This window comes from Cheilinus undulatus, linkage group 7, assembly GCF_018320785.1.
Source record: "Cheilinus undulatus linkage group 7, ASM1832078v1, whole genome shotgun sequence".
Lineage (NCBI taxonomy): Eukaryota > Metazoa > Chordata > Actinopteri > Labriformes > Labridae > Cheilinus > Cheilinus undulatus.
Window position 1 is genome coordinate 38,912,118 of NC_054871.1, and position 27,278 is coordinate 38,939,395.

The 27,278-nt window shown below is 39.3% G+C and overlaps 1 protein-coding gene across 1 annotated transcript in view; it reads left to right on the top strand.

Annotated features, from left to right (window-relative positions):
• The window catches only part of LOC121512516, a 112,778-nt gene that overhangs the window by 73,757 nt on the left and 11,743 nt on the right, over positions 1–27,278 (top strand). The window contains exon 4 of the mRNA XM_041791816.1: positions 18,100–18,305. Within this exon, the coding sequence (XP_041647750.1) occupies positions 18,100–18,305 (206 nt within the window). The remainder of the gene's footprint in view (positions 1–18,099; positions 18,306–27,278) is intronic.

The following is a 27,278-nucleotide window of genomic DNA, read 5'->3' on the forward strand; positions in this document are numbered from 1 at the left end:
TCATAAGCCTCGAAAAAAAACTTTTGCGGCACATTGACGCTCAGGGCTGTGCTGACTTACCTGTCTGAAAGGGAGCAATGAATAATTTGATCACATTTTTCATTTCGCTCGAGTGCTGAACAAACAGGAATCTGTGATTAACAGTTTTAATTAGGATTCTAACTTGACAAATTCTTACAGCCTCGCAACGTGTCGAAGAGGAATAAATCACTGGCCTGGGATCATCAAGCTGCCTCCTAAGTGACTGTGCCTCCAGATTACTTTGTGATTTCACAAAGTGTGAGTCAGCCAAGGCTGAGTGTGTTTCACTAATCCTCTTGCCACTACATGTCAGGCCGAGAAAGTTTATGTCCACTCCATGAGCTGACTACCCGGCTCAGGTATTGGACCCCCATGCTGTCTTCACCGTTTCTTCTTTGACTCTTGAAAGCTGGATGTCAACACTGAGCGGAGCCGGTGCTAGTTAGCCTTCCAGCATGCAGGACGCCTGCACACCTGGGTTTAGAGGGCGATGTAAAAGTAGCGGGGAATATTTTAGGAGTTTTATTAAGAACTTGAGCTTTAGTGTGTGTATGGTTCATTTACAGGTGAAGCTGCATGATATTCAAAGTAATAATGCCTCATTCATAACACTTATTTTGCTAAAAAACAAGATCCCTGAGGTCTGTTCCTTTCTCTGCGAGGTTTATTTATGTCTATCATGTTGAATTTATGGTCTTTCTTGTTGATTTCATAAGCACAGGTTGTTAAATTGGCTTTAATTCCACACTAACTGAAGCTTGCTGCATTGCTAGTTTAGCCTGTGAACACTCTTAACTCTTCTTGGGAGGCTTTCTAAAAGATTTTGGAGCATTACTGTGGGAATTTGTGTCCATTTATTCTGTAGAGCATTTATGAAGTCAGGGACTGATGTTAGATGAGAAGGTCTGGCTAACAATACCTGTTCCAGTTCATCCCAAAGGTGCTCAGTGGGGTTGAGGTCAGTCATGTTCTTCCACACCAAACTCACCAAACCATGTCTTTATAGTCCTTGCTTTGCACACTGGGGCAGAGTCATGTTGAAATATAAAAGGGCTGTTGCCACAAAGTTGGAAGCATAGTATTGTCCAAAATGTCTTGGTATGCTGAAGCATTAAGATTGGCCTTCACTAGAGATAAGGAGCCTTGCCCAAACATGGGAAAACACAACAATATACTAAAATACCATTACCCCTCCTCCGCTGAACTTTACAGCTGGCACAATGAAGTCAGACAGGTAATGTTCTCCTGGCATCCGTCAAACCCAGACTCAAGCATCTGACTGCGAAACAGAGATGCATGGTTCGTCCCTCCACAGAGCACGTCTCCACTGCTCCACAGTCCAGAGTGGGTGTGCCTTACACCTCTCTTGAGATTGGACTTTGTGATGGAAACCCATTCCACAAACTTCCAACTGCACAGTTTTTGTGTTTACATTAATGCCAGTGGAAGTTCTGAACTCTTCAGCTATGGAATCAACAGAGCATTGGCAACTTTTACTCACCATGTGCCATGGTAGTCGTTGACACTTCCACTTTCTAATATCACTTACAATTGACTGTGCGATATCCAGCAGGCATGACTTCATGAACCCTCTTATTGTAAAGGTGGCATCCATCACAGTCACTGAGCTCTTCATTTTGTATCACAAATGTTTGCAAATGGAGATTGCATGGCTAGGTGCTTGATTTTATACACTTGTGGCAACATGTCTGATTAAAACACCTGAATTCAATAATCAACATGTGTAGCCTATTATATATATATCTTGCATGTGGCAGACCACACAGTCAGCTAACTGTATAGAAGATCAACAAAGATATGTTTGTTTTAAGGTAAGGAAACAGAGTGCTAACTGGGTTTACTGCAAAGTGGCAAATATAAATCCTAGTGTTAGCTCATGCTGGACATGGTAGTCATACCCTGCTTGCAATATGACTGATGCTGCTTAACCTCCTCCACCCAAGCCTCCTCCGTTATAGCATAAAGCTTGTAGCACTCTCATATTTAGATTCATGCTACTATGGATGAATTGCTTTTGAACTGATCTTATTGTATTCAGTATGCATTGTCATAAATGCATCTATCCATATGTGGGTTTCTAGCCTTGCGCTTCCTAGAAAGTCAAAGCATGCTGCTTAACTTACCCAGGGAGCATCTTTTGAGCAGCGCCTCCTCTGCCAAGTAAAATTGTATATCCATTTTGCAATTAAATGGTTAACTGTATGATGAGAATGATCCTGACTGAAGTATTAGTGTATAAACAGGATAAACTTATACATTGCCATAAGTAAGCTAATTGCCTCTAATATTATGGGCAGCTTAAGCTGAATAATGACCTTGTTTGATCATTTTAGAGTGTTTGTCACCTGGCGATGGTTGCAGGGTTTCACTTATATCCTGTGAGAAGTTTATGTTTTAGTTTGATATGCCATCCCTTTAAATTATAATCAGCCAAAAACTCCAGTCATGATCTCTTAGAATTATATCAGAATTAACGGAAAATAACACCAAGATGGCTGATATATTCTGAAAAGACACCTTTGTCGTAAAGTTTTTTTTATTAAAGCTTGTGTTTTTAACTTGTTAAATCCTGCCTAGACATACTTACAGAATGTTTTGGCCAGGATGCTTAGAGTACCATTTAATAACAAGTCATGCTAATAAAATGTAAATTTATTGCCAAAAAAGTCCTACTCTGTAATTTTTGTAAAAGCAGTTTAGAGTTGTGTATTAGGATACGCATCATCCTCCAAGCTCTGCGACACGCCCTCATACCAAATTTAAACATCAGTAATGTGCACTGGTGTCTGAAATTCCACTGTGAAATGTTAGATTTAAATCTTGATGATATGCATCATAACTATTGTAATCAGACATCCCAAGCTTCGCCTCCATTATTAATTGTCAAAAGCGTAATGATTTATTGTAGTCCTGCAGAATGATTATTAATTTTCTGGTTGATTATACCTGTGGGCGGCAACAACACTGTTCTGCATTTACTGTAAGCATCTGCTAAATGAAAAAGTATTTCTCACATGAAAAGATGTCCTTGGAGAAACAACAGCTCATTTTTGCTTTAATCAAACCTATGTAAAAGCGTAGTTGATTAAGGGTACCGTGGCATGCTTTTAGAGAGGAAATATCTAACAAACATTGTCTGATCATTTCCTTTGTTCGGACTTGTAAAGGAAAGAACACTTTATTGTGCAAGCAGTTAAGTTCAAGTAAGTGTTGTTCTTTTCAATCCCGTGCACGTTTAAACTTGGCAAAGAACATCAGTGCTGAACCCCAAACCACACCTGCACTGCAACACAAAGTCGCACTACATCACGCTGATGTTACACCGGTGGTTTACATTCCAAAGGAAAAGCGGAGAGTGACAGGAGTGTGTGTACAATACAAGCTGCTCCCAGCCAGGCAAGTCTGGGTACGCCTGAGCCGAAAACAGCAGGCCAAGTTCAAACTCCACTTTAAGATCTCAACACTTAGAGGAATGCACAGGTGCAGACACTCTGCAGCAGACAATCCCAGCTCACACTTGATCACTCTGACACTTTGCAGGGAAGATGCCAATGACAAGTTCCTCTGGGCTTGTGATTTGGCCTCTTTCAACAAAAGGAAGTCCACTGCTTTTTTTTTTCTGCCTCTGGCCTTGTGGTATTCAGGCCAAGTAAATCCCTGCACTCACTCCTGCTCATTTACAGCCTCACAGCTGATGGTTGTGTAATAACACTTTTACTCTGATGAGCTTGGCATGGGTATCCAGTGGCGTATTAATCTATCCATGTCCAATTAATCAATGCTGGATCACATGCTGGAGCTTCAACTGCAGACTTCCACTTACATCTACTGATATCAGCTGACATGTTTAATCAGGGATCACCTTCCTATAGAACAGACGTGATGCATATATATTTCCACATTAGCAAATAGTCATTTTTGCAATTTATTTATTAATATTTTGCACTAAGCAGTTTCGCTGCTCTAGACAGACATGATCAGTCAGGAGAGATTCTCTGGAGAGCTCTATTTGCAGCTTCATTGATCACATGAGATATCACTGTCCCTCAAACAAAATTTCCCAGCACTTTCATTAACTAAATTATATTAAAGATCCAATTAAAGACGTTCACTCATAAAATTAAAAAGGAAGGGCATGATGTACTACTTATTAGGGATGTTGCTTAACATCATAGCTGTCTTATCCTAAATTAGATGAATATTTCTTTTGAACTGTAGATCTGACACACCTCAGCCGAGGAGGAAGGCAAGCACTCCATTCACCCCGTCCTCTCTGGCCACTAAAAAAAAGAGGCAGATTAATTAACAGACCTTTGCAGCCAATGAAGACAGGTGGCAATAATCCTGACGAGAGACAGATCTGAAGCCTCTCATACAAAACCAATTTCAACCGCACTCCATTTTTCAAAAGCTCATCAGGGTGAAGAACGACAGAGTTGAACCCATGTGGCTGCAGAATTTGTTTCTCTCTGATTGCCTTGTCAGGATATCTTATCCGATGGCAGATGACCAAAACCCCACCCTTCGCAGACAAACCCTCGCTTTTTCTCCCTCTGACACACAAACTGTTTCACACAATGCACTCTCTGTCTCCTCCAATCACACACACTCATGAGCATCCTCTCACACTTCCTCACAAGGACGAACGCAGCCACAAATTACCGTTCACCAACTTTTAGTTGGTTTGCCAGTCAGGGTTTCCATTCTCAGCCACCACAAACGCAATAACAGGGGCACATTCATGGCCAAAATTGTTATTTACATTTCAAGCTGTGGTCAACAAAAGCAGGCTCTGCTTTTGAACCGATCAGACTGTTTTTGACGGATGTTTAGGGACTTTTATATCTTTATTTAGATGAGACAATAGATACAGACATGAACTAGTAGGAGAGAGAGAGAAGGGATTTACAGTGGCTTTAATAAAGTCCAACATATTCGATGTTCAACAAATCAATCATGGCCAATATAATTTCGCTTTTTGACAAAAGAAAACATAGAAAAACCTCTTCAACATCAATGTGAAAACACGTTTTTACAAAGTAATGCCAGTTAAACAATAAATGTGAGGTGAAATAAGTGACTGCATAAATATTCACTCACTTTTAATTGACTGTCCTAATTCATCAGAGGTCCAGCCAATTTCTTCACAATTAGTGAAATGGTGATCACCTGAGTGCAGTGAAAGTGTGTCAATTGATTGTAGTATAAAGACACCTGTTTCTGGAAGGTCCTGTCACTGGTTAATCAGAAGTCCTGGCAACCATTACACCGTGAAGACAAAATAACACTCCAAGTCACTCAGAGAAAGGCTGTTGAAAAGAATAAGTCAGGGAATGGATAAAAGGACATTTCCAAGGCATTGAACATACCCCAGAGAAAAAAAAAAAAACAGGAGGAATATGGCACTTGTATAAAACTGGCAACTGTGGAAATCTGCCTAGATTGGGCTGTGCTCACAAACTAAGTCATCATGTATTGTTACATTGAGAAAAAGCTGTGACTGGCTTTGGGAGCTGGAGGGCAATAATCTAGATCAACTGATCACAGCTATGACTACCATGTCCTGCAAGAACTAAAGCTAAGCTTCATCATACAGTAAATCTTTTGAAACAAAATTTTGGTTTGGGTTAGGGTTAGGGTTAGGTGAGGGTTAGGGTTAGGATATCGAAAATTTAAATTTGAAAACCTGACTTGCAAAACCTCATTACAAAGCATTTAGTAAAGCTGAGTAAACAGTGTGCTTACAGGACAAAAGCTGGTCCTCCATGAGAACATGAAACTCTGTTAGCTGTTTAAGCTATGTAAGCTATGCAACTAGCAAACTACAGCCAAGCTCACAAAGCAGTTAAGTAACCTGTGTGTCTTGTTATCTGCATAGCTAAGTTAGCTTTGGCTACATTTGCTGACGTTGCAAAAGCTAGCTGTGATACCAGAGCTACCTAGCTATTGGAGCTATGAAGCTAACTTAGTTACTTAGCTAACAGCTTAGCTCACAAAGCAGCTATGCACGCTATGCAGCTACCTATCATTATCTACAAATCTATGTTAGATTTAGCTACATTTGCTAAAGCTTACATTGAGCATTGCTATGTTAGCTTTAGCTAAAGCTAACAAAGCAAAAGCACTGATCTATGCATTAATCCTGCATTAGACCTTTGACCTTTTTCTCTATTCTATTTATGAAATGTAGCTTAATCTGTAATGTTTACAGCGTGGCTATTTCATGAATGTAACTGCCAGACTTGAATTTTAAAAACAAACAAATCCAAAACTGGAATTACATTGTACCAAGAAATTACGCCATTTCCTTTCTGGGATACACGGTGACTCCGATGAATGGTCTATAAGACTGGCTGTCAGAAATGTGCCCAACCCTCTTGATTTCTAAGGGAGCAAATCATAGACATCCCTAGATTCCTGGATATTTGGTTGCTCCTTTTTTTTTATCCAAAGTGCTTCATGAACAACTTTTTTGAAAAAGGGAGCACAATGAGCTGCAGCACAAACTAAATTGTCTCCAAGGAGGGCATTGATTCTGACTATACGTCTTGGTAATTGTCTTCACTACAATGAGGTTATTTATCCAGACACAATAGACCCCACTTGGTTTGCAATATTACAATCAACAGCACATTATAGTAATGATACTATACAATTGCAATTAGTACATTATAATGTTCTGCACTTGCATTAATGCGATTGTGCTTGTCTGCTTTAGGGATCTGCATATGAAACATGTCTTCCTTTCTTCTCTTTCCCTTCCAGTCCACTCCAGCTAACCCTCATCAGGACAGCCTCAGTGGTCGATGATGGGATCCACCCTGAGCGCCAAACACCACTCCCCCTTGGAACATTAATTTCAAAGCAGTCCCATGAGTAAATCAAAAGGAGAGAGCTCACAGGGCGAGAGACGAGGGAGTGGAAACCACACTTCCCTAGTTAAAAAGAGGGACTCTTCTTCTCAGGGAGAGAATATTATGGCAAATTAATTTCCCTGAGATTAATGTACAAAGTAAATATTTTAGTGTGAGTACTTATCTCCTAAAAAGTGAGAGGAAGCACACCTCCTCACACCCTACCCCCGGCCTTGCTCTCCTAGTGTGTGCGGAAACAGCTTAGATGCATAAGGAGTCTAATGAGACAAGAGATTCCAAGCTGCCTGATGGCTCTCATCAATCACCTTTCTCCTTTGGAGGTGTGATGCCGGCCGGGGGGGGAAGGGGCCACAGAGGGTCGGGTGGGAGGGAAGGCATCAAGCTTTTAATCTCAATAAGTTAATAGACTTTCTGCTCTGGTCCTGCTAAGTAGAACTTCATCCCTGTGGTTAGCAAACAAGCAGCTTGTACACAGGAGGCTATCTCAGGAGTTACTTGGCATTTCCACATTACACAGTTAATTTGTGTTGCAGCTGAAATTAGGAGATCTAACTTAAGTTTGTCGATACGCCGATAACAGCCAGTTAAAGGTTACTAAGTACTGAGTTTAGCAAAACAAATCCAGATCCTGCAGCAAATGCAAATACTCTACTCTCCTTTGCTATTTTAATATTTTAGTAGTCGGGATCACATATGGCAAATGTTTATGATTCCTCATACAGCTGAAGGCTTATACAGTGGTTACGGCGAACTTCTTAACCACACAGGACTTGTGAATTAATCATGTTTTCAAGCACAAGCACAGATGTCAAGTTGTGTAGACTTTTTAAGGTGGAATTGCCATTAGCTAAATTCCTTCCCAGAGCATGATTTCCATCCTAGTAGTCGGGCTGGCCTGCCAAGCTTATAAGGCCTCATCAAAATGTGTCGAATGGATTATGCACAGTGCTTTAATTCATGTGAATGAAGCTGCTAACATCTGCGAAGCCTTGGTGTTTAACTTACTATCTCATACAAGAACAGATTTACAGTGGGAAACCCCAGACATGAATAGTTGTTGCAAAAATGTAACAGTGTTGTCAATACCGCCTAACCCTAACCCTACCCCTGGACATGTGATGTTTTCAAATGATTGGTCTTCAGGGCAAAAAGAGTAGGTTTTTAGTGGAGCAGAGCAAAGGAAAGTGGGAACTACAGCTAACATCAACCGTTGCATACCTGTCATTTTTTGCGCTCTACTTTCTGGCTTGTTCTAACGGCATAAAAACGATGGATGCTATGTGTGAGAGAGAGGCTCCAGTGACTTTTAAATCTGACAAGTCGAAGCTTTTTGGTTTCCCCCAGTCAAGAAATGAGAATGAAGAAAAGGTGCAGACAAACAAAAAAAAATTCTTCAAACTTTACACAACTGTGTACCAAAACTCAAAGATGTACTGCGTAGTTTTTGACGTTCGAACGTCAAAAGTCACTGGGCCTCATTTTTGTCTCTTGCTTTTGAACTCAATATCAGAAGAGGGACTTAGATGAGCTGATATGATTTTATAGGTCAAAGATCAAGGACATTAGGCCTCTTGTTTTTTCATGTTTACAAGATTTCTAAGAATCACACTACCACAGAAACCAACCCAGCCCTTCCTTTTGACCCACCGTTATACTTTCAGTGTCCAGCAGTCTTACGCCTCACAGAACTACAACTACAGTTAGCTGTAGTTCCATATACATTTTTCCACTATGAACGTTAAATCAGAGAACACTACACGTGAACTTTAGTGCTGTGTTTGATTATAAATCTTAGATGATGTTTCAGTCGTTTTAAATGCAGGTCAAACTTGGCTGACCATGATTTTATGAGATAATGTTGTATTGGTGCCTTTGCTGTTCTAGTGTGACAGCTCTTAATTCATTATCTCCATACTGGACTGTACCTCTGGAGGGAGAGGGGGGTAATGTGGAAAATATGTAGAAAATGTATTTGGGTTGACCATTCGGCTATTAATAATGATTGTGTTTGGATAAATAGTGCCCTACTTTTAGAATCTGTGTATCTAAATATTCCCAATAGGCGGCCTCCCCTCCAGTATTGATTGATTGGTATAGTGCTTAAAGGTCATAGTCATAAAACATCAGGATGTAATTAACACACTGTGAGTTTTAACCACTGGTTAATGTATTTTGTGCTGACTTTTAAAGTTATTGCTTGTGTGTTTGGATTACTGAGTGTTATTTGACTTTAAGATGAGGTGCAGAGGAAATGTAATTTCTGATGAGACCAAAAAGGGGCAGATAGGTCTGCCAAGCCCGTGATACATGTTCTCATGTGGTGCGTCTTTAATCATGTTCCCTTAAAGGTAAAGATGGACTACCATGGGTCCTTTTCCTCTAAACAACTAGCCTCCAAAATACTAAAAACCTGCTTGCATTCACTGCAGAGTCCTGTGGAAACATGATAGATGTGATGGTTTCTTTATGGCTACTTTAATCACCTTCTTCACAGGAGCACATTTGGGCTGAAGGAAAACAATAAAGCTGCTTTAAACCCAATTCAAACTGGCTTGGCCTTGATATAACTGAAAGCTGAAATCCCACTGATGGATGGGACACCTACGGCTTCATTTAAATTTGCCTTTTTAAGGTTTGTCAACAATTGTGTTCATTTGCTTTCAGTCTCCAAGAATGTAAGTACTAAGACCGTATTTAACATTTAAATAGATATTTTAATATCCACTGGAAAATAACAAAAGAAACATTGTTCAGTCGCTACCTTGGGATTTGAGTTTGTTCACATTTCCTTTCAGATTAGAATTGGCAAATAAATTTGTTTGAAAAATCTGAGCTGTCTCAGTTCAATATTAGCTCATGATTTGTTAATGATTGATTTATTAGTAATACTATAAAAACCCTATAACCCTTGTAGTTCATTGAGGCTTAACTTATTCACAGTGATGCCGAGCTGCAAAAAAGCACATTTAAAGCAAACCAAGAAAAGATGACTCTCAGTAAAATCAGTTTCACTCCGATTTACATTTTCAGACTGAATTACTCTCAAATCTGCTGTATAAGACACACCTTAAATACATATTCTTTTAAACTAAAATGCTGGATTTGACTACATAAGTTACCAGTATAAAATGCTGAGTCCATGCACCAGCATGATGGCAAATACAGCTTACGTTACAGTCATGGACAAAAGTATTGGCACCCCTGGAATTTTGACTGAAAATACACCATTTCTCCCAGAAATTGTTGCAATTACAAATGTTTTTGGTATACAAATGTTTATTTCCTTTATGTGCATTGGAACAACACAAAAAAGCAGAAGAAAAAAGTCCAAATTGTCATAATTATACACAAAACTCAACAAATGGGTTGGACAAAATGATTGTCACCCTTCTAAAACTGTGGGTAAATCATTTTATTTCAATCATGTGATGCTCATGTAAACTCATCTGTGGCAGTAACAGGTGCTGGCAATCTAGAAATCACACCTGAAGCCAGTTAGAATGTCTAAAAGTCGACTCAACCTTTGTGTTGTGTGCCTGTGTGTGTCACACCAAGCATGGAGAAGAGAGACCGAGGAGAACCCCACTGCTGACAAAGAGACATAAAAAAACGAGACTAGAGTGTGCAAAATGTTCCTGAGTAAGCCTCAATCCTTCCAGGAGAACATTTTGTGGACAGATGAGACTAAGGTCGAGCTTTTTGGAAAAGCACATCATTCTGTTGTTTACAGAAAACAGAATGAGGCCTACAAAAGAAAGAACACAGTACCTACAGTCAAACATGGTGGAGGTTCAGCGAGGTTTTGGGGTTATTTTGTTGCCTCTGGCACTGGGTGCCTTGACTGTGTGTAAGGAATCATGAAATCTGGAGACTATCAAAAGATTTTGGGCCGCAATGTAAGGCCCTGGTATCAGAAAGCTGGGCCCTGCGTCAGAGGTCATGGGTGTTCCAGCAGGACAATGACCCCAAACGTACCTGAACAAGCACCAAGGAATGGTTGGAGACAAAGCACTGGAGAGTTCTGAAGTGGCCAACAATGAGTCTGGATCTAAATCCCGTTGAACACCTATGGAGAGATCTCAAAATTGCTGTTGCAAGAAGGCAACCTTCAAATCTGAGAGACCTGGAGCAGTTTGCAAAAGAGGAGTGGTCCAAAATTCCAGTTGAGAGGTGTAAGACGCTAATTGATCGTTATATGAAGCGACTGGTTTCAGTTATTTTTTCCCAAGGGTGTGCAACCAAATATTAAGTTGAGGGTGCCAACAATTTTGTCCAGCTCATTTTTTGAGCTTTGTGTAAAATAATGTAAATTTTCACTTTTTTCTTCTGCTTTTTTGTTGTTCCCATGCATATAAATAAAATAAACATGTGTATACCAAAAACATTTGTAATTGCAACAATTTCTGGGAGAAATTGTATATTTGCTGTAAAAATTCCAGGGTTGCCAATACTTTCGTCCATGACTGTATCCTCTATGCATGCTACTTGATGCCACTAAAAACTGATTCCTATTCATTATGTGTTGCAAGCACTGCTGTGCAGACCAGGCCACTTTTTAACAGTTTTCTCCCTCATTAGGTGATAATACTACACTTAAAGAAAACTTTGTTATACTGTTAAATAAAAAGAAATAGGTGGAGTGTTGGTTTAAAGAGTCCTTAATGAAAGAAGACATGTAGGATGCAACTCACAGGCTTTGTGTCTGTACTTCACAACTATCATTATAAGCTGAGAACTCAACTACTGTACCTGTCTGGTAGCTAGCAGGAATGCAAACTCCAAATGAAGAAAACAGATGGTATTAAAGGATTAGCAAAGGTAAGACCCCCAAAACTGTATGTGTTTAATATTGATACTAGGGTGACTTTTATCCTGGATTTTATTATACGATTGGTAATCAAATGTGAATCAGATGTCCTGGTCTGGCTTATCAAGAGCAATGTCAGGATCGTTTCAAAAGAGTTTTTATAGACTTGCTTGGTATGATAAACAGTCTTCTTCATAAATTCACATTGATAGAACTACTCCAACCCATTAAATGTGGAAAAAACTGGATTTAGCCTTGTGGTTTCAAATCTATGCTGCTGTTTGCAAAAAGTGATTGAGATTTTTTAAAGTCGTAATTTAAACAAGCATTATATTAGCTCAGAGACTAATATTCTTTGTGTGTGTTCTCGAGGCCAGTATTAAGCAGATGTATGGACCCAGGTGCCATCCAATCTGGACCTGTGTGTCCCTGTTATTTCATTCTGATCCATGCTCTTTTCTCAACCTGTGCAGCTTTTTTACATTAACGGTGAAGAGTAAAGACGCTGAGCTTTTAAAATAAAAACTTAAGACGATGAAAAAGATGTTTTAAAATAGATGGACTGATATATGTTATCTTCCCGGGGGGGATTAAAACCAACATACTTTGTATGTTCATATATGCTCATGTTTATTGCATGGGGTAATATCTTTTTTTCATGATACAGGACAGAACTGTACATGTGAAGAGACACTACGTTGATAGACACAACGAAACCAAATGTAAAAACTTAAGATAACAGGGACAATAAAAATAAATAAAAATAATAATAATAAAAATAATAATAATAAATATGATGCATGCAAAGAAAAGGAAAAGAAAAAAATAAAATCATCTAAAAAGGGCAGAAATTACCAACGTATATAGTATTCTAGGATATATAGTTATCTTGTGTGTGTGTGTTCTGTGTGTCTGTGTGGGTGTGTGAATGTGTGTAAGTGGTGTGACAGCGTATCTACCTACTGTTTGAGCCTGCATATTGTATGGTCAAAATTTTAAGATAGGTATTGTTTATTTATGCGAGCATTTATTAATTAGTATTTCAATACATTTATTTATTAAATAATTTACCCTCTTTCTCTTTTTTGTTTTCCCCATCTCCCTGTCCTTTCTTACTTGTTCCTTCTCTCTTTTGTCCTTCTTTTCCCCACTCTTCTGTACTTTATCACTTTCCTTTCTTCTTTACATAATAGTAGTTTGAATAAAAATAATAATAGTAATAATGATGATAATAAATCAAGAGTAAATAAAGAATAAAAGTTAAATAATAATAGTATAATAATAGTAACAATAATAAATGCAATAATGGGAGTAACAATAATCACAAAAAAAAAAGAAAAGAAATGAGTTTGAAAATGACGGGATGTACGGGGTAATATCAAACATAACTACAAGTTAAAGGGCATATCTTTGAACAACCACACTGACATCTGATCTGAGGACAGAAAATAAACCACCTTTAAAGCCAGATATGATTGATGATAAGCTCATTCTCTGACCAACAATGTTCCCTTAAAGTTGTTTTGGCTTTGTGTTGACATATAAATCCTTCAGCCTGAGAGTGGGAAGAGGGAAAGACAGAAAAGCACACATTAAAGCTGTTCAATTTTTAATATGCTGAGATGTTTTATTTAAAAAAGTTGCTTGAAAATTAATATCTAAGAAACAAGAGATTGGTAGACCAACACTTCACCTTTTATTTCTTTTTTTATAATTAAACCTTTTTATTTGAATAAGGCCTTATTTAGGAGCTGTCTCATTTAAATAGCCTACAAAGCTGCTTTTACTTGCAACAAAAAAGTTATTTGGATAATTTATTAGTTGTCTTTAATTGAATTTCATTTTAACCACTAGTTCATAAAATACTGTTTGTTTTCAATGTTTTTATGAACCAGACTGAATTATATTGCAGGTTAGATGAAATTCTATTCCTGACCTTCGCTTGAGGAAATTTTGTTGAAACCTGAACTCAGAAAAAATTTAATGAATGACCCCTGGTGTAGTTGGCCTCAGTTGTTGGTTTCAATGTTTAATCTAGTATTGTATTATTTTCAAATTATGGTCCTGTGTAGAGGAAAAAAAATCAGACAATAAACAATAAACCTTAGGAAGTAGCTACCTTTGATTATAGTCACTATCACAGGTATCTGATCACCTGGGCGGAGGTGTTACAACAAGGTATGACTGCTGCTAAAGGAAAAATGCAGAGCTTGCGTTGTTCAATCTTTAGTGTGTCTGCTGTTTAAAAAATACTAATGCTCTTAATAATAGTAGCAGTAGTTTTATTCAGTCATAACACAAATTCAAAAGTTGTAACACAGTATAGACATTTTTAACCAAGTCAGTGGTCATATTAAGTAGTGACTGAAAAGACAGGCAGAAGCAAACTGCTTCTAAAAGCCTGTCCTACATTCTCATCAAATTCAGCGACAGAAAAACAGAAATCAATCATATTTGTAAGCTTTAAAAACACCTTTACAAGCCATTTGCTTAAAAGAAACCTTACATGATCAGACAAATTCACCTATTTGGACAGATACTTGTATCTCTCATGTGTATAATGAACAAAAAATCTCACTAGATATCTGCATTTGGGTAAATTTGATCTTATAAAATCACCAGGAGGTGATCCACACTGGTAGTGTGACATCATTTGGCCAGAGCGTACATCAGCCGCCGTGCCTATACAGTAGCCGACCCTCTGAGACTGGCTGCGTGTTTTGCTGCCTGCAGCTGCTTCATGTGTCCGCTCCTGCACCGTCACAGCTTTAACACCAGGCGTGTTGGCTTTATCTCCCTGCTGTCAAAGCCCAGTCGTTCTGCCTAAGTTTTAACTCAATAAACCTCCCAGCAAGTGACTTGATTCAATGTACAGTGGAACCCTGCAGGGAGCTTTTCAAAATAAAAGCATAATGTTCAAACAAAGGCAGTTTCTCTGAAGAAATGCTTAAGCTGGCTTTTAATTTGAAAAGCAAAAGCAATGTTATCTTTTTCCTGTCTATTTTGGCCGATAACCATTCATTGTGAGTGTAATAAATAGAAGAGACTTCAAATCTCAAAATTTTCTGTGCATGACACAAACAATTTTCTGTGTAGACAATTTTTGAATAACTTCCATCAAGAATAGATGGGAATAAAACAAATACACTTGACAGTTGGACTATTACAGTTGTAACACACTCTTCTTATAAACAGTATGCTTAAACCAGTTAATTCAGTCAGACATAATGAAATATGACATTTACACAGGATTTATTAATGACATGGTTCTAACACATATCTAACCTTTTCTTTCTATACATTTCTTAACAAAGTGTCTAGTCTTTATACACAGAAAAGCAGTGTGGTTTTCCTTTGGCTACAGCGCCGTTCCACCTTGAGAAGGAAAAATCACCACAAAAGAACCTGATATGAGTAGAAACCACAACCCTGTAATTTAATCAGAGCGACTCAAATCAAAGGAGGCAAAAGTTCAGGATCTGAATGCAATGAAATGTATCAGTTCCTTAGAACCTCCTGACATCGCTCAGTGGTGGAGGAGCAGGCCGAGACAGAAAGGCCTGAGTAATGAAGATGGATGCATTCTGTTATCAGGCAGCCACTTACTGGGGCCTGATGTAACCTTAAACATTGAGGATAGCTCAGTTGCACAAAGAATCTAATTAATGAATAGCAGCCATGAAAGAGGACAAGGAAAGTGTGCATTTGCAGATGAATCCCAGACACTAATCAAAGGCTGTTTAAGTGGTTTGGTTTGTCTCTGCAGCAAGGCGAGGATTTAAGGCTGTTTGTATGCAGGCATGATGACTGCCCATGTGTGCTTAAGTGTTTTTATGTACATATGCCTATGTGAGAATGCATGTTGTTTTTTTTAATTTCTTTAGTTCAAGTATAGTTTAAGTACTTTGTTTGTGCTTTTGAAGTGCAAAGCCAGGGGTGAATAAAAGGTCTGGAGGGACAAAACAGGTGTGAAGTCGGATAATTAGATTGACTCTAACAAAAGGGAGGCTGTTTACTTTTCATTATTGTGACTCTACAATCAGTAGAGCCCAGTATATATCATTTGTGTGTCGAACAGAGAAGCGTGTACGATTCATTTATCTTGTAATATTGGGGCTAAAGGGACAAACCTCTCCCTTACAAGAAAGGTAAATAATTTAAATACTCACACACGGATGGTAGCCATCCTTTACTTGCTGCAAACAACTAACCAAAGCGCACTTTTAAAGCTTGAAAACTTACCTAGGGTTAACATTAAACCAAGCTAAATATTTTCTCCATCAGCAATGCATCATTCTAGACCTCTAAATTGCTGCTCATCCTCTCTAGCAGGTAATGTTTATCACAGTTATTGGCTGAGATAGCATATTTACATGCTAAAAATTTGTACAAATAAGGCAAGATGACGACTTAGTTCCTGACTATGGACACTTGATGAGCATTATCCATGTTACACCTAACCCTGGGAAGAAGAAAGATTGGCCAGATTCCATGCCTGTCATCAGGTGAATCCATCTTGTAAAGCTTCAAGCTAATACACCTGTTCACGGTCAGAGAATTTAAGAAGAGAGAGGTGAAAGCTATGGCATTGTTTAGTTGAAGTAACTATGTGATGTGATGTGTTTTATCCAATCAGGTCTTTTTGAAAGGGTCTGCCCTCCCCAAACAAAGTCTGTAGATGGTTACCCAGATTGATGTCAAATAAATCCCATGCCATGGCTTCATGAAACAGACTGTCTGATTCATCAGTTTTTCTTGTACCATGACCACAAAAGAAAACAAATAGCTCATTAATCTCATGGTTTTGCCATGAAAGTGTTTTTCACGGGAGTTTGCTTATATTCCCTGATGGTTAATGAGGGGTTAACACCTATAGTGACAGTTTTCTTTCCATAAGATAGGCTGATTTGAGTCACAACAGAAACCCTGGGAATTACTCTGCCAACGAAGACAATGAAAGTCTCCTAAACTTGTTGACCTCTTCACTCAGCTTTGAGCTAGACAACTTATGTTCAGATAGCACAGATTCAGTTTTTTATATCACTCAAAAGTCGACAGTTAATATGGCAGTATGTTTAACAAGAGACCGGCCTGCTTACTGTTGTTTACTGTTGGCAACAGCCTGTGCTTTATAACAAGTGGGATCTTGCAAATCAAAATCAGATATTTTTGTAAAAGCCATACATTTTTCCTTGTCAGCACCTGGGGATTGGACTCTGAAATAATCAGTATGATCCACAAAAATACAGTGCCTGTAAAAGTATTCACCCCCTTGCATGTCTTACCCTTTTACTGATTTTATTGATAAATTATGGCAACGACAATATTACCTTTTTTTTTTTTTTAAAGCACCTCTTTAGTGTCAAAGTGAAAACCAATTTCTACAAAGTAATGTCAACAGAAAAATAATATGTAATGAGGAATGATTAAATGCATATAAAAAGTTACCCCCTTCAAGTCAGCGTTTAGTAAATGCACCTTTGTCTGCGATCACAGCATTGAGACTGTGGATAGGTTGCAATCAGTCTTGCATATCTGGGCACTGCAATTTTACTCCATTCTTCACTGTAAAACTCCTCAAGCTCTGTCAGATTGCATGGGGATTGGACATGAACAGCCCTTTTCAAGTCCAGCCACAATTTCTTTTGGATTGAGGTCTGGGCTTTGACTCTGCCACTGCAGAAAATCCATCTTGTTGTCTTTAAACCATTTCTGTGTATTCTCTTCGCTTCTACCTTCACAAGCCTTCCAGGTCAGCTGCTGAAAAGTATCCCCACAGCATGACGCTGCCACAACCGGATGTTTGTGGTGATGTGCAGTGTTTGGTGTCTGCCAAATATAGTGACTCGTCTGGTGGCCTAAAAGCACCATTTTGGTCTCATCAGACCCAAGAACTTTCTTCCACTTGACAATGGAGTCTCCAACATGTCTTTCAGTGAACTCTAATCAAGATTTTATGTATGTTTGCAGCAGTGGCTTTCTCTTTGCCACTCCCCCATAGAGTTTTGACTGGTGAAGAACCAGTAACAGTTGTTGTGTCTTCCATCTCAGCTGCGGAAGCGTGTAACTCCTTCAGAGTAGTCATATGTGTCTTAGTGGCCTCTCTCACTAGTCTCCCTCTGATATGTGCAGACTCACACCTGTGCCATATTTTTTTCATTTGTTGATGATGGATTTAACTAAACTCCGTTGCAGATCAAACTGTTGGACTGAACTTCTGCTACCAGCAAGCATGCTTAAAACTTTTGAGCTATATCATTTTTATTCATCTTAACTGGAGCCATGTTCACAACTAATTTTGTTGTTATTAAAAAGAACAGGAGGTCATTGTGTGATGATTTCATGACCCTTGTTTTGCCTCTCTTTCTCATCCAGTACCAGCTACAGAGGATTTCTCCATGGCGGTTGGTGAGCTCCCAGTGGCGGACATGGCTTGTGCTCATCACGGCGTTGGCATTGCTGTGTCTGGTGCCGTATGCTGCCTATCGCATGATGACCGCCTTCACCAACCCTTCTCCTCCCAGCACCTTCAAAGTGGCAGCAGCCTGTTTTGGTCTGCTGACAGAAATCCTCCTGATGAAGTGAGTTATGTTTTATTTTCACTGTTTATGCATTGACCTTTTGTATCCGTGCTTTGTAGATTGGAAGTGTCCTTGGCGTGAACTTTGTGTTAACTGCCAACACAATAATTAAAATAAGACAGATGTGTCCTCATCAGCTTAATACAAACTCTATTTTTTATTTTAATGTGAGTTTCAAAAACAAGAAGTGGCGAATGTCATCAAAATAATCATCTCTGAAAACATGCCCCTGACACCCCCACCTCTACCTCTCTTGTTTTCACTTAGTCTTATTTCCCATTTTGATATTGCTAATTGGAATGATGCCTGCGGTAGTGTAAACCATTAGTAAATGAACAGTCCGTTTTTATCAACATCTAGCTTGTAAATAATGCATTAGATGGCTGGCATAAACAATATCTACTCTGTGATTAAAAAGCAACATACGGCTGACACAGTAATCAGATTACAAACACAGATTATGTAATCTGTAATTGCCTTAAGTAGTAACTCAAATCAGGCTGCAGCTCTCTGAAAAGTACTTTTTGGATCACTTAGACTTTATTAAACCCAGTGAAAGGGACTTTAATGAACAAAATGCAGGGATTTGGACAAACACCCTTTCTCTATAAAACTCATTATAAAACATGGTAGAAGTAGCAGTGATGTAACCCTCCAATCACTCTCTCCAAACTGCTTTTCGTGCCAGTAGCAAAATTAAAACTTTGTGTTCAACATCTGCCCTTCCTCCAGTATTTGTCTTCAGTAAAATAAGAGAGGCTGTTTGTAATTAACTCAACAAGGCTCATAACTTTTTCCCCCATTAAGTGCCTTTGCAAGGAATGCAGCTAGTGAACTGGTAATTAATAAATATGGTTGCACTGGTAATGTGCTTCTGCATCATTATGTTGTTGGAGCCCTTCTACAACACTAGTAATGAGCTGTGATTTTATGACAGGAAATTGGTTTGTTTACAACACTTAGAGCGGCTTCAGACGAGCTGCATTCTTGGCACATCTCTGCCACAGGTATTTGTTCATTGTTAGGAGTTAAAAGAGGTTCAAACATGTTGTCATGCTAACGGTTATGCTGTTAAAACACTAACACTTTGTTAATGTGCATTCAAAATAACCCATCATTACATACTTATGTTGTTTTTACTCCTCATAATCAAAGTCAGAAATGGAAACAGTACAACTAGAAGGAGATTGTACCCTATTTGTGATGTTTGGAACAGAAACAACCACCATCACCTGAACAAATTTACAAGTCAAGAACCACTGCACAGCTGACCACTGATTTCTGACCTGCTCTTACAGCTGCTGCAAAATGCTATAAATGTCAGGGTGGGATGTCCGCTCAGACTGTATAAGTGAATGCAAAACCAAATCTCACGAATTCAACAGTACAGATCAAGCACAACCTCATTACTTACAATCAGGTTACAGTATAGTCTCAATCAGACTTGCACATCTGGACACTGCAATTTTGCACTGTTCTCCTTTGCAAAACTGCTCAAGCTCTGCTCACACTCATTTTACCCTCTGGGGTGCTCAGTGGTTGGAAATTCATTTGTATCCACCCCCTGACTTCGACTTTTTACAACCTTTTTTCTGAGTTGCTTGGGGTGTTCTTTTGTCTTAATGGTGTAATGGCAGCGAGGAATACTGATCCTTAGATGCAAGAGAGAATTAGTTACCTTTATTTAGAAATAAAGAATTAAAAATCAGATTCAAGTCAGTTTGAATTCAGGCCCCAAACTGCAGTTCATGTTGTTGTCCACTGATGTATGAATTATTCTATTAATCTGAGATTGTCCAGATTTTTATTGCGTACTTGTTGAGGCCATTGCATTACTTTTCCTCAGTATACAAATCCTTCCATTTTTTTAATTGCTAATTTAATGACTGAACCCTGTATCTGTTCTGTAAGACTGATGATCATTTTAGGTGTTAGATTCCACCTCTAACAGTGGATGTATCCAACAGCCCTAAACAGGTTTTCTGCCAACTGATGCTCACATTATTACTGGTACAATAGGGAGGGTGGTGGGTGCCCTTATTAGCATTGTTGGGCCTCGTGGACCCGTGCCCCATGGTGCTTGTGCTGCCTGGGATGTGCCAGCCTCCTGCTGCCCCCTGTCAGGGTGCATCTCAGTCACCCCTCAGCCTGAGGGGGGAAGTCCTTATAAGGAGCGAGCCCCCCGTCTCTCACCCACCACGAGGCAGCGAGCCCCTCGTCTCTCACCCACCATGACACCCTGTTGTGTTTGCAACAAGGATAAGACAAAGATAAACAAAGTAGTTTAGAATTCAACGGTTCAGAAGAAGCTTTTATTGTGTTGGATCCATGTTGTGTGCTCACATGTTCATTTGCACCAACTTTAAAACTGGTAGCATGTAATCTTGCCAGTTCATTGGTAGGGGGTCCAAAGCTTTTAGCTACATGTCTCTGTTACCTGTAGTCAGTTTCCATGGCTACAAAACTTCAAACGCAAGTTAAGTTTGCAACAAAGCAATTAAAAAGTTTATTTTTATGTTTCTGAATACATTAGATGATTTTTTTTCTTTTGGCTGAGAAAGAATCCTCACAGTATACTGAGATGTGATGTTTATGTACACATAAAAGTGCAATGCTTTTTGTCTTGTGTTTTTATTATGGTATAATGATCATGAAAGCAACATATTCTTCCTTCCATTGAATTATTAGTAATCAAAGAGGTTAAATTATATTAATAATTAATAATATCAATCTATCTGTATCAATTTGACCCTTGGGGTTACTGGAAAATTAATGCAGCCCTGTTGGTAACCAAAGCTGCCCACCCCTGGTCTAAGTAGATTAGTTGTGTTTTAGCATCCTTTGGTTAAATAAAGGGAATACAAAGAGGGGTTAAAGAATTGCACACATTTATTGAAATACTATCCCAGAACAATGGCTTAATGACAGTTTTGTTTTTAATTATTACTGTACTCAGGGTGCAGATTGCCTAGTGGTTAGGTCACCCTAGGGCTACTTTCCACCATGTGTCTCCTCCACTCTCTTACGAGTGGGGGAGAGACATGGTGTCTCCCTGTTTTCGACTCTATCCACTGTCCTCCACACTGAATAAGGCATACAACCTACAACATGTCTTCCACCACCCTCTCCCCATATTTCGTGTCTATCTTCAACTGTCCTCTCTGAACAAAGGCAAAAAGCCCCCTGAAAAAGGTAAATACCCATTGAACCATAAATCATAGCCTCTTAATTATGTTCCTGTAAAAGCGAGCCATTGTGCCATTCTAATGATGATATCAGTGCCTTATGGAAGCATTTCTAGCGAGGCTATAGAACCAAGGTGACTTTTTGGTGACTTTAGAGGTTAAATCCCACCAGTAGATTCAATATTGAACATCTTTTTGCTAATCTTTTTAAGTCCATTTTTGATCATTCACCACTGCTAGCTTGAATGCTAACCACCATATTTTTCCAGAATGCTTTGTGATGGGCTGTGAATCAGAGATGGAGACTCGAGTTGCACTTAAGTCAGACACATCAGTGACTTGAGACTTGACTTGGACTTGTGCGCTAATGACTTAAGACTCATGATTCGGGACTGATGCCCAATCCTCGGTTTTTAATTTTTCCATCATGATCTCCTGTCCCCCTGTCACTCTCTCCCTGATTGTACACATGCACACACCACAACAACAATGGCTACCCCAGCCTTTCCTGTGGCCTTTTGTGATTAAATGGCTACGGCAACTACAGCCAAGGGGCAATAATAGATTTGCCAACTGTAACGTCTGTGGTTGCAGAATTAAAGATGCTGGATCGACCACGACTAATTTTATCCAGCACCTCAAAACCCATCCAGATAAGTCAGTCTCTTAACAGTGTGAACAATTAGCGTTAGCACCTGTCAACTGTTGGCAGACTTTAACACAATAGCTTGTTACTGTCTTTGTATGCAAACAGATACTTATTTGATTAGGCTGGCATTCGCTAAATATTTTCAGAGGTGAATTAGTGATTATTTGCTTGATACATTTGTTCTCCAAAGTCACAGAGTGCTAGCCTGTACCCTGACAATAAAAACGAAGGGCAACTTAATTACCCAGTTAATGTTAACCAAGATAAAGTCCACATGCATTACTAACATCAGTTTCTTAAGCTAAATCATGCATTTTTTTTTCCCATTAAATTCATGTTAAGCATAAAGGACGTTAACATGCCATGTTAATACAGAAACTAACTTGACTTCACTCATGTGAGCTTCCAGTCAATAAAAGTGTCATCACAACCAATCCCGATGTGCTACATCATCAGAAGGCACAGGCCCCAGATAGCTCTGTGAGCCCGGACACATCTGGTACCTACACCAGAAAGTTAACCAGTAATCCATATTGGCTGATACCCAATGGTCTGGTATCAGAGTCTATATCAGGAAGGAACCTGACAGAGCTTGAGCAGCTTTGCAAAGAGGAATGGAGTAGAATTGCAGAGGTCCAGATGTGCAAGCCTCACTGGGACCTATCCACACAGACTCAGTGTTGTGATTGCAGCCAAAAGTGCATCTCCTAAATACTGACTTGGAGAAGGGAATATTTATGCAGCCCCTTTTTTACCTTACATATTTTTATTCAATTGAAATTACTGTAGAGATCTGTTTTCACTTTGATATTAAAGCTTTTTTTGCCTTTCTTTGGATCATAAAAGTCAGGTTAAATTGACTATGATTGATTTATATAATCAATAACAGATTAAAACATCCAAGGGGGTGAATACTTTTTATAGACACTGAGCATTTCACAGATTTTGAGATTGTACGAAGTAAAAAAAGAGTAAGTTTTTTCTGCAGCTTCAAAGTTAAGTCACCACTGGACAATAGAAACAGAGAAAGAAAAGCAAGAAGCTCATGGCTCTTGCAGCAACTGCTAATGTAACAAATGACCTGCTGTGTTGTGTTCCTGCTAAACACTGGATAATTTGTTCTTTCTCAGAATCTAAACAAACTTCCTCCAAATTAATCCCTTAAATTCTATTCACTTTTTACTTCCTTTAACATTTCAAACCTCTTGAATAATCTGTTTTTTTTTTCACCTTCCACCTTGTGCTGCAGGTCTGTTATTGGACACATTCACAAAGTCACATGACATTTGTCAGGCTCTAGCTGCCTTTCAGAGCCCTGTCACACAATATGCGCCCTCTCCTTCCTTTACTGTCAAGGCGAGAGTTGGGGCGCTGAGACAGTGGCCTGACCACGCAGCTCTGCTCTGTGAATTTTTATATGCCACTGCCTGGAGGTTAGAAACTCTAATTATGCCGTGTTAGATTTATTAAAATAGATTATGGAAATGTTAATTAAGTCATTAATTACATTATTTAAGCAGCATTGACAGATAAGGGAGAGTGTGTGTGTATGTGTGAGTGTGCGGGGGGGGGGGGGGGGGTGTCGAGCTCCCTGGGTGGTTTAAAAGGATGTGATTGGTGACAGGGGACACTGTGGAGATGGCGTCTAACCGCCAGCGCTGACATGATACAAAGTGGCCTACACTGCTCTCTCACCTCACGCTACTGTCTGCAGCGGTTTGCAGAGCTGCCCGAGGACGAATAGCTCATCGCCCTTTTGCAGATATAAGTGTACACAAGGGGTCTAATATGCTTTTTTTTTTTTGATGCAACAACGACACACAAGTTAAGTGAATTTGGAGAAAGAGTGCATTGTTCAAAGTGTACCCAATGTACTCTCTGCTTTACATTTTCCCCTTATTTGAGCATTCAGACGAAGCATTTGCTGTGACATTTAAAGCAAAGGCCTCAAACCATATTTCCAAGCAGCTCTGAAGGAAAACACAACAGCCCTATTGTGAGATGAATTACCCTGCAGTTGATACTATGGACTCTCTTATCTGCTGACAGTTTAGTTACCACGAAGAACGAGAAATGTGTTTTCCAATTCTCTAAGAATTGAGCTTTTCTTTGTCCCATCAAACCTATATTAAGGGAGGGAAAATTGCTCTGATCACACTTGATAAGAAGCAAATGATAGATGTTGTAAACAAGCAGAATGCTTCAATTCTGATCTGAGGCATTGATTTGCCTCAGAAGCCAATTACTATGTGGACTGAAGTTATGTTTTCAGTCAGTCTGCAGGGAGGAGGGTTTCTTTTCTTTTTATGTCCAGTGTTTAACTCTGTTCAAAAACCCTTCTTTAAGGGCTTATACTGTAGCATATATTGTTTGAAATAATGAGCAGCAGACTTGGTTCCTCAGGTCTTCTGTCAGGTTGCCATGCAGCACTTGAAGATGTGTGCCTTGATATTAATTGGCCGCTGATTGTCGGAAATTATACAGTAAATGCTGAAAATTCACCTCAGAGTCAAGCCATCATGATTATCCCCCACATCAGTCATATGGAGCTCATGATAACTAATAATTGCTCTGATAGTTGGTGTGCACCAATATGAAGAATCACATGATAGCACTCAACCCACCCACCAAAGGACTTAAAAGTGCATAATTTTCCACGCTGATAGCAGCTGAGGATGACGTGAAAGAACAAAGTACCATATACAACCGCAAAGGTCTTAGCAGGTTACAAATAAAATAACCAAACTCTGATGAGACCAGAGAAGCTGTTCTAACATTCAAATGGACCCAATGATGAAGGAGAATAATCCTTGGTGTCCTTGTCTCTTATACGGTGCTTTTAGAAAGTATTCAGACCCCCTTTCATGTTTTTCAGTTGTCTTATGTTGAAGTCTGATGCCTCACACTGCGTACCCCATCAGGACAAAGTAAAACAATGTGCAAATAAATTAAGAATAAAAAACTGGAATATCACATTGACATAGTATTCAGAAACTTTGAAAAACACTTAAAATTTAGCTCAGGTGCCTCCCATTTCTCTTGATCTTTTCTGAGATGTGTCTACACCTCGATTTGAGTCCACCTGTGGTAAATTAAATTGATTAGACATGATTTGGAAAGGCACACACCTCTCTATAGAAGGCCTCTCAGCTGACAATGCATATCAGAGCAAAAACCAAGCCATGAGGTCAAAGGAACTGCCTGCAGAGCTCAGAGACAGGATCGTTGCAAGGCTCAGATCTGGGGAAGACTACACAAAAGTTCTGCTGCACTGATGGTTCCTGAGAGCACAGTGGCCTCCATAATTCTCACATGGAAGAAGACTGGCACAACCAGGACTCTTCAAGAGCTGGAAGCCCAGCCAAACTAAGCAATGGGGGGGGGCTCGTAAGAGAGGTGAGCAAGAACCTGATGGTCACTCTAACTGAGCTCCAGAGATCCTGTGTGGCGATGGGAAAAAGTTCCAGAAGGACAATCTTCACTGCATCCCTTCACTGATCTAGACTTCATGGCAGAGGGTCAAGATGGAACCTTCTACTCAGAGCAAAACAGATTAAAACCCACCTTCGTGTCATTTGGCGTTTTTTGCAAACTCCAAGCAGGCTTTCATCCTTTGGAAAGCATCTTGGGTTTTTGGTCAAAAGTGAGGGCGGAGCGGAGATTGGCCGATGGATTGATGCAGGCTTAGCAGTGTTGTAGTACTCGTGAACGGTCTTGGTCTGGTCTGAAAACCACATTTTGAATGTCTTGGTCTTGAGAGCATTTTTACTCTGTCTTGTGTTGGTGTCGTTCTGGCCGGACTCAGGATTTTTCATCAAGACCGGTCGAGACCAGCACTGATCTGCTATTCTTCGTCTTCATTAACCCTTTTACTCCTAGCGTGTCGTCGACGACGCGCTGTTGAAGCACACCTTACATGACCATAATTGCATGACCGTTTGTGCTATCGGAAAAATTCAAACAGTTTCTGAAAGCTAAGAAACTGTGCTTTACAGCTAGCATGCAGTTATTTCTGTAATTTCCCCTTTTCCCACTAAGATTCTAGCATGAGGTTCCCCTGTTTTTTGTGTTTCTTCATTTTAAACTGTTAAAACACTTAATATGCAGTAATATGTAAATAACTGCCATATATTAAAAGTTCTAAGTATTGTGGGAAAATGGGCAAAAGCACGTACTCACAGGACATTTTCTGGGCATTTTATGGTTAAAATAAGAAAAGAGCCCAGAAACTCACTTTTAATTTAAACAGTAAAAAAAAAAAAAACACTTTTTAAACATCCAGTACATTGTACACAACTGCCAGATATTAAAGTACTCTGGAATAATGGGCAAATGCACTTACAAGACACTTTCTGTGCCATTTAAAGTAAAAAAAAGAACGTGTCCAGAGGCTCAGGAGTTCTTGCTAAAACAACAAATAGCGACACCTGCAAAAACATCAGTCCATCTTATTTCTAGTCAATACCTCTGAACACTTACTTTAGGCCACATTCACCCGACAAATCTAGATAAATAACTCATTTTCAGATATTTAAAATAGTTCCTGACTTGTCAGTGGCTTTTAAATACATACAAGGATTTATTTCTTACAAGAAGTTAGTTGAATAAATTTGTTAAGGTTAGAGATTTTTGCATGTTGTTCTTTGAAAGAGTTGCAGACACCTTTTTTTAATCTGTCACATATATTAAAAAGAAAACTCAAATTAAAGAGAGAATGCTCTTCAACTCTTCAACCTTGTCATGTTTGTTTGTTTTTTTTTCATGGATTTTTATGGTCTCGGTCTTGTCTCAATTTCGGCTTGTCTCGGTCTTGGTCTTGACCCTCAAAAGTCTTGGTCTTGTCTTGGTCTCGATGCACTCTGGTCTCGGGCAAGTCTTGGTCTTGAGTACAACACTTGCAGTATTGCAGGTGTTGTGTTGGACTATTGTTGTGAAGAGGGAGCTGAGCTGGGTGGCACTGCTCTTGATTTACTGGTAGTTCTGTGTCTTAGCCTTCACCTATGGTCATGAGCTTCGGGTGATGACTGAATGAGATTGTGAACACCAGCTGCTGGAGTTGGAAAATCATGGAGGGGTGACACTGGAGCTAACTGATCTTAGTCTTGGACCTAGCTTAATGAAACACCAGAACAGAGAGGG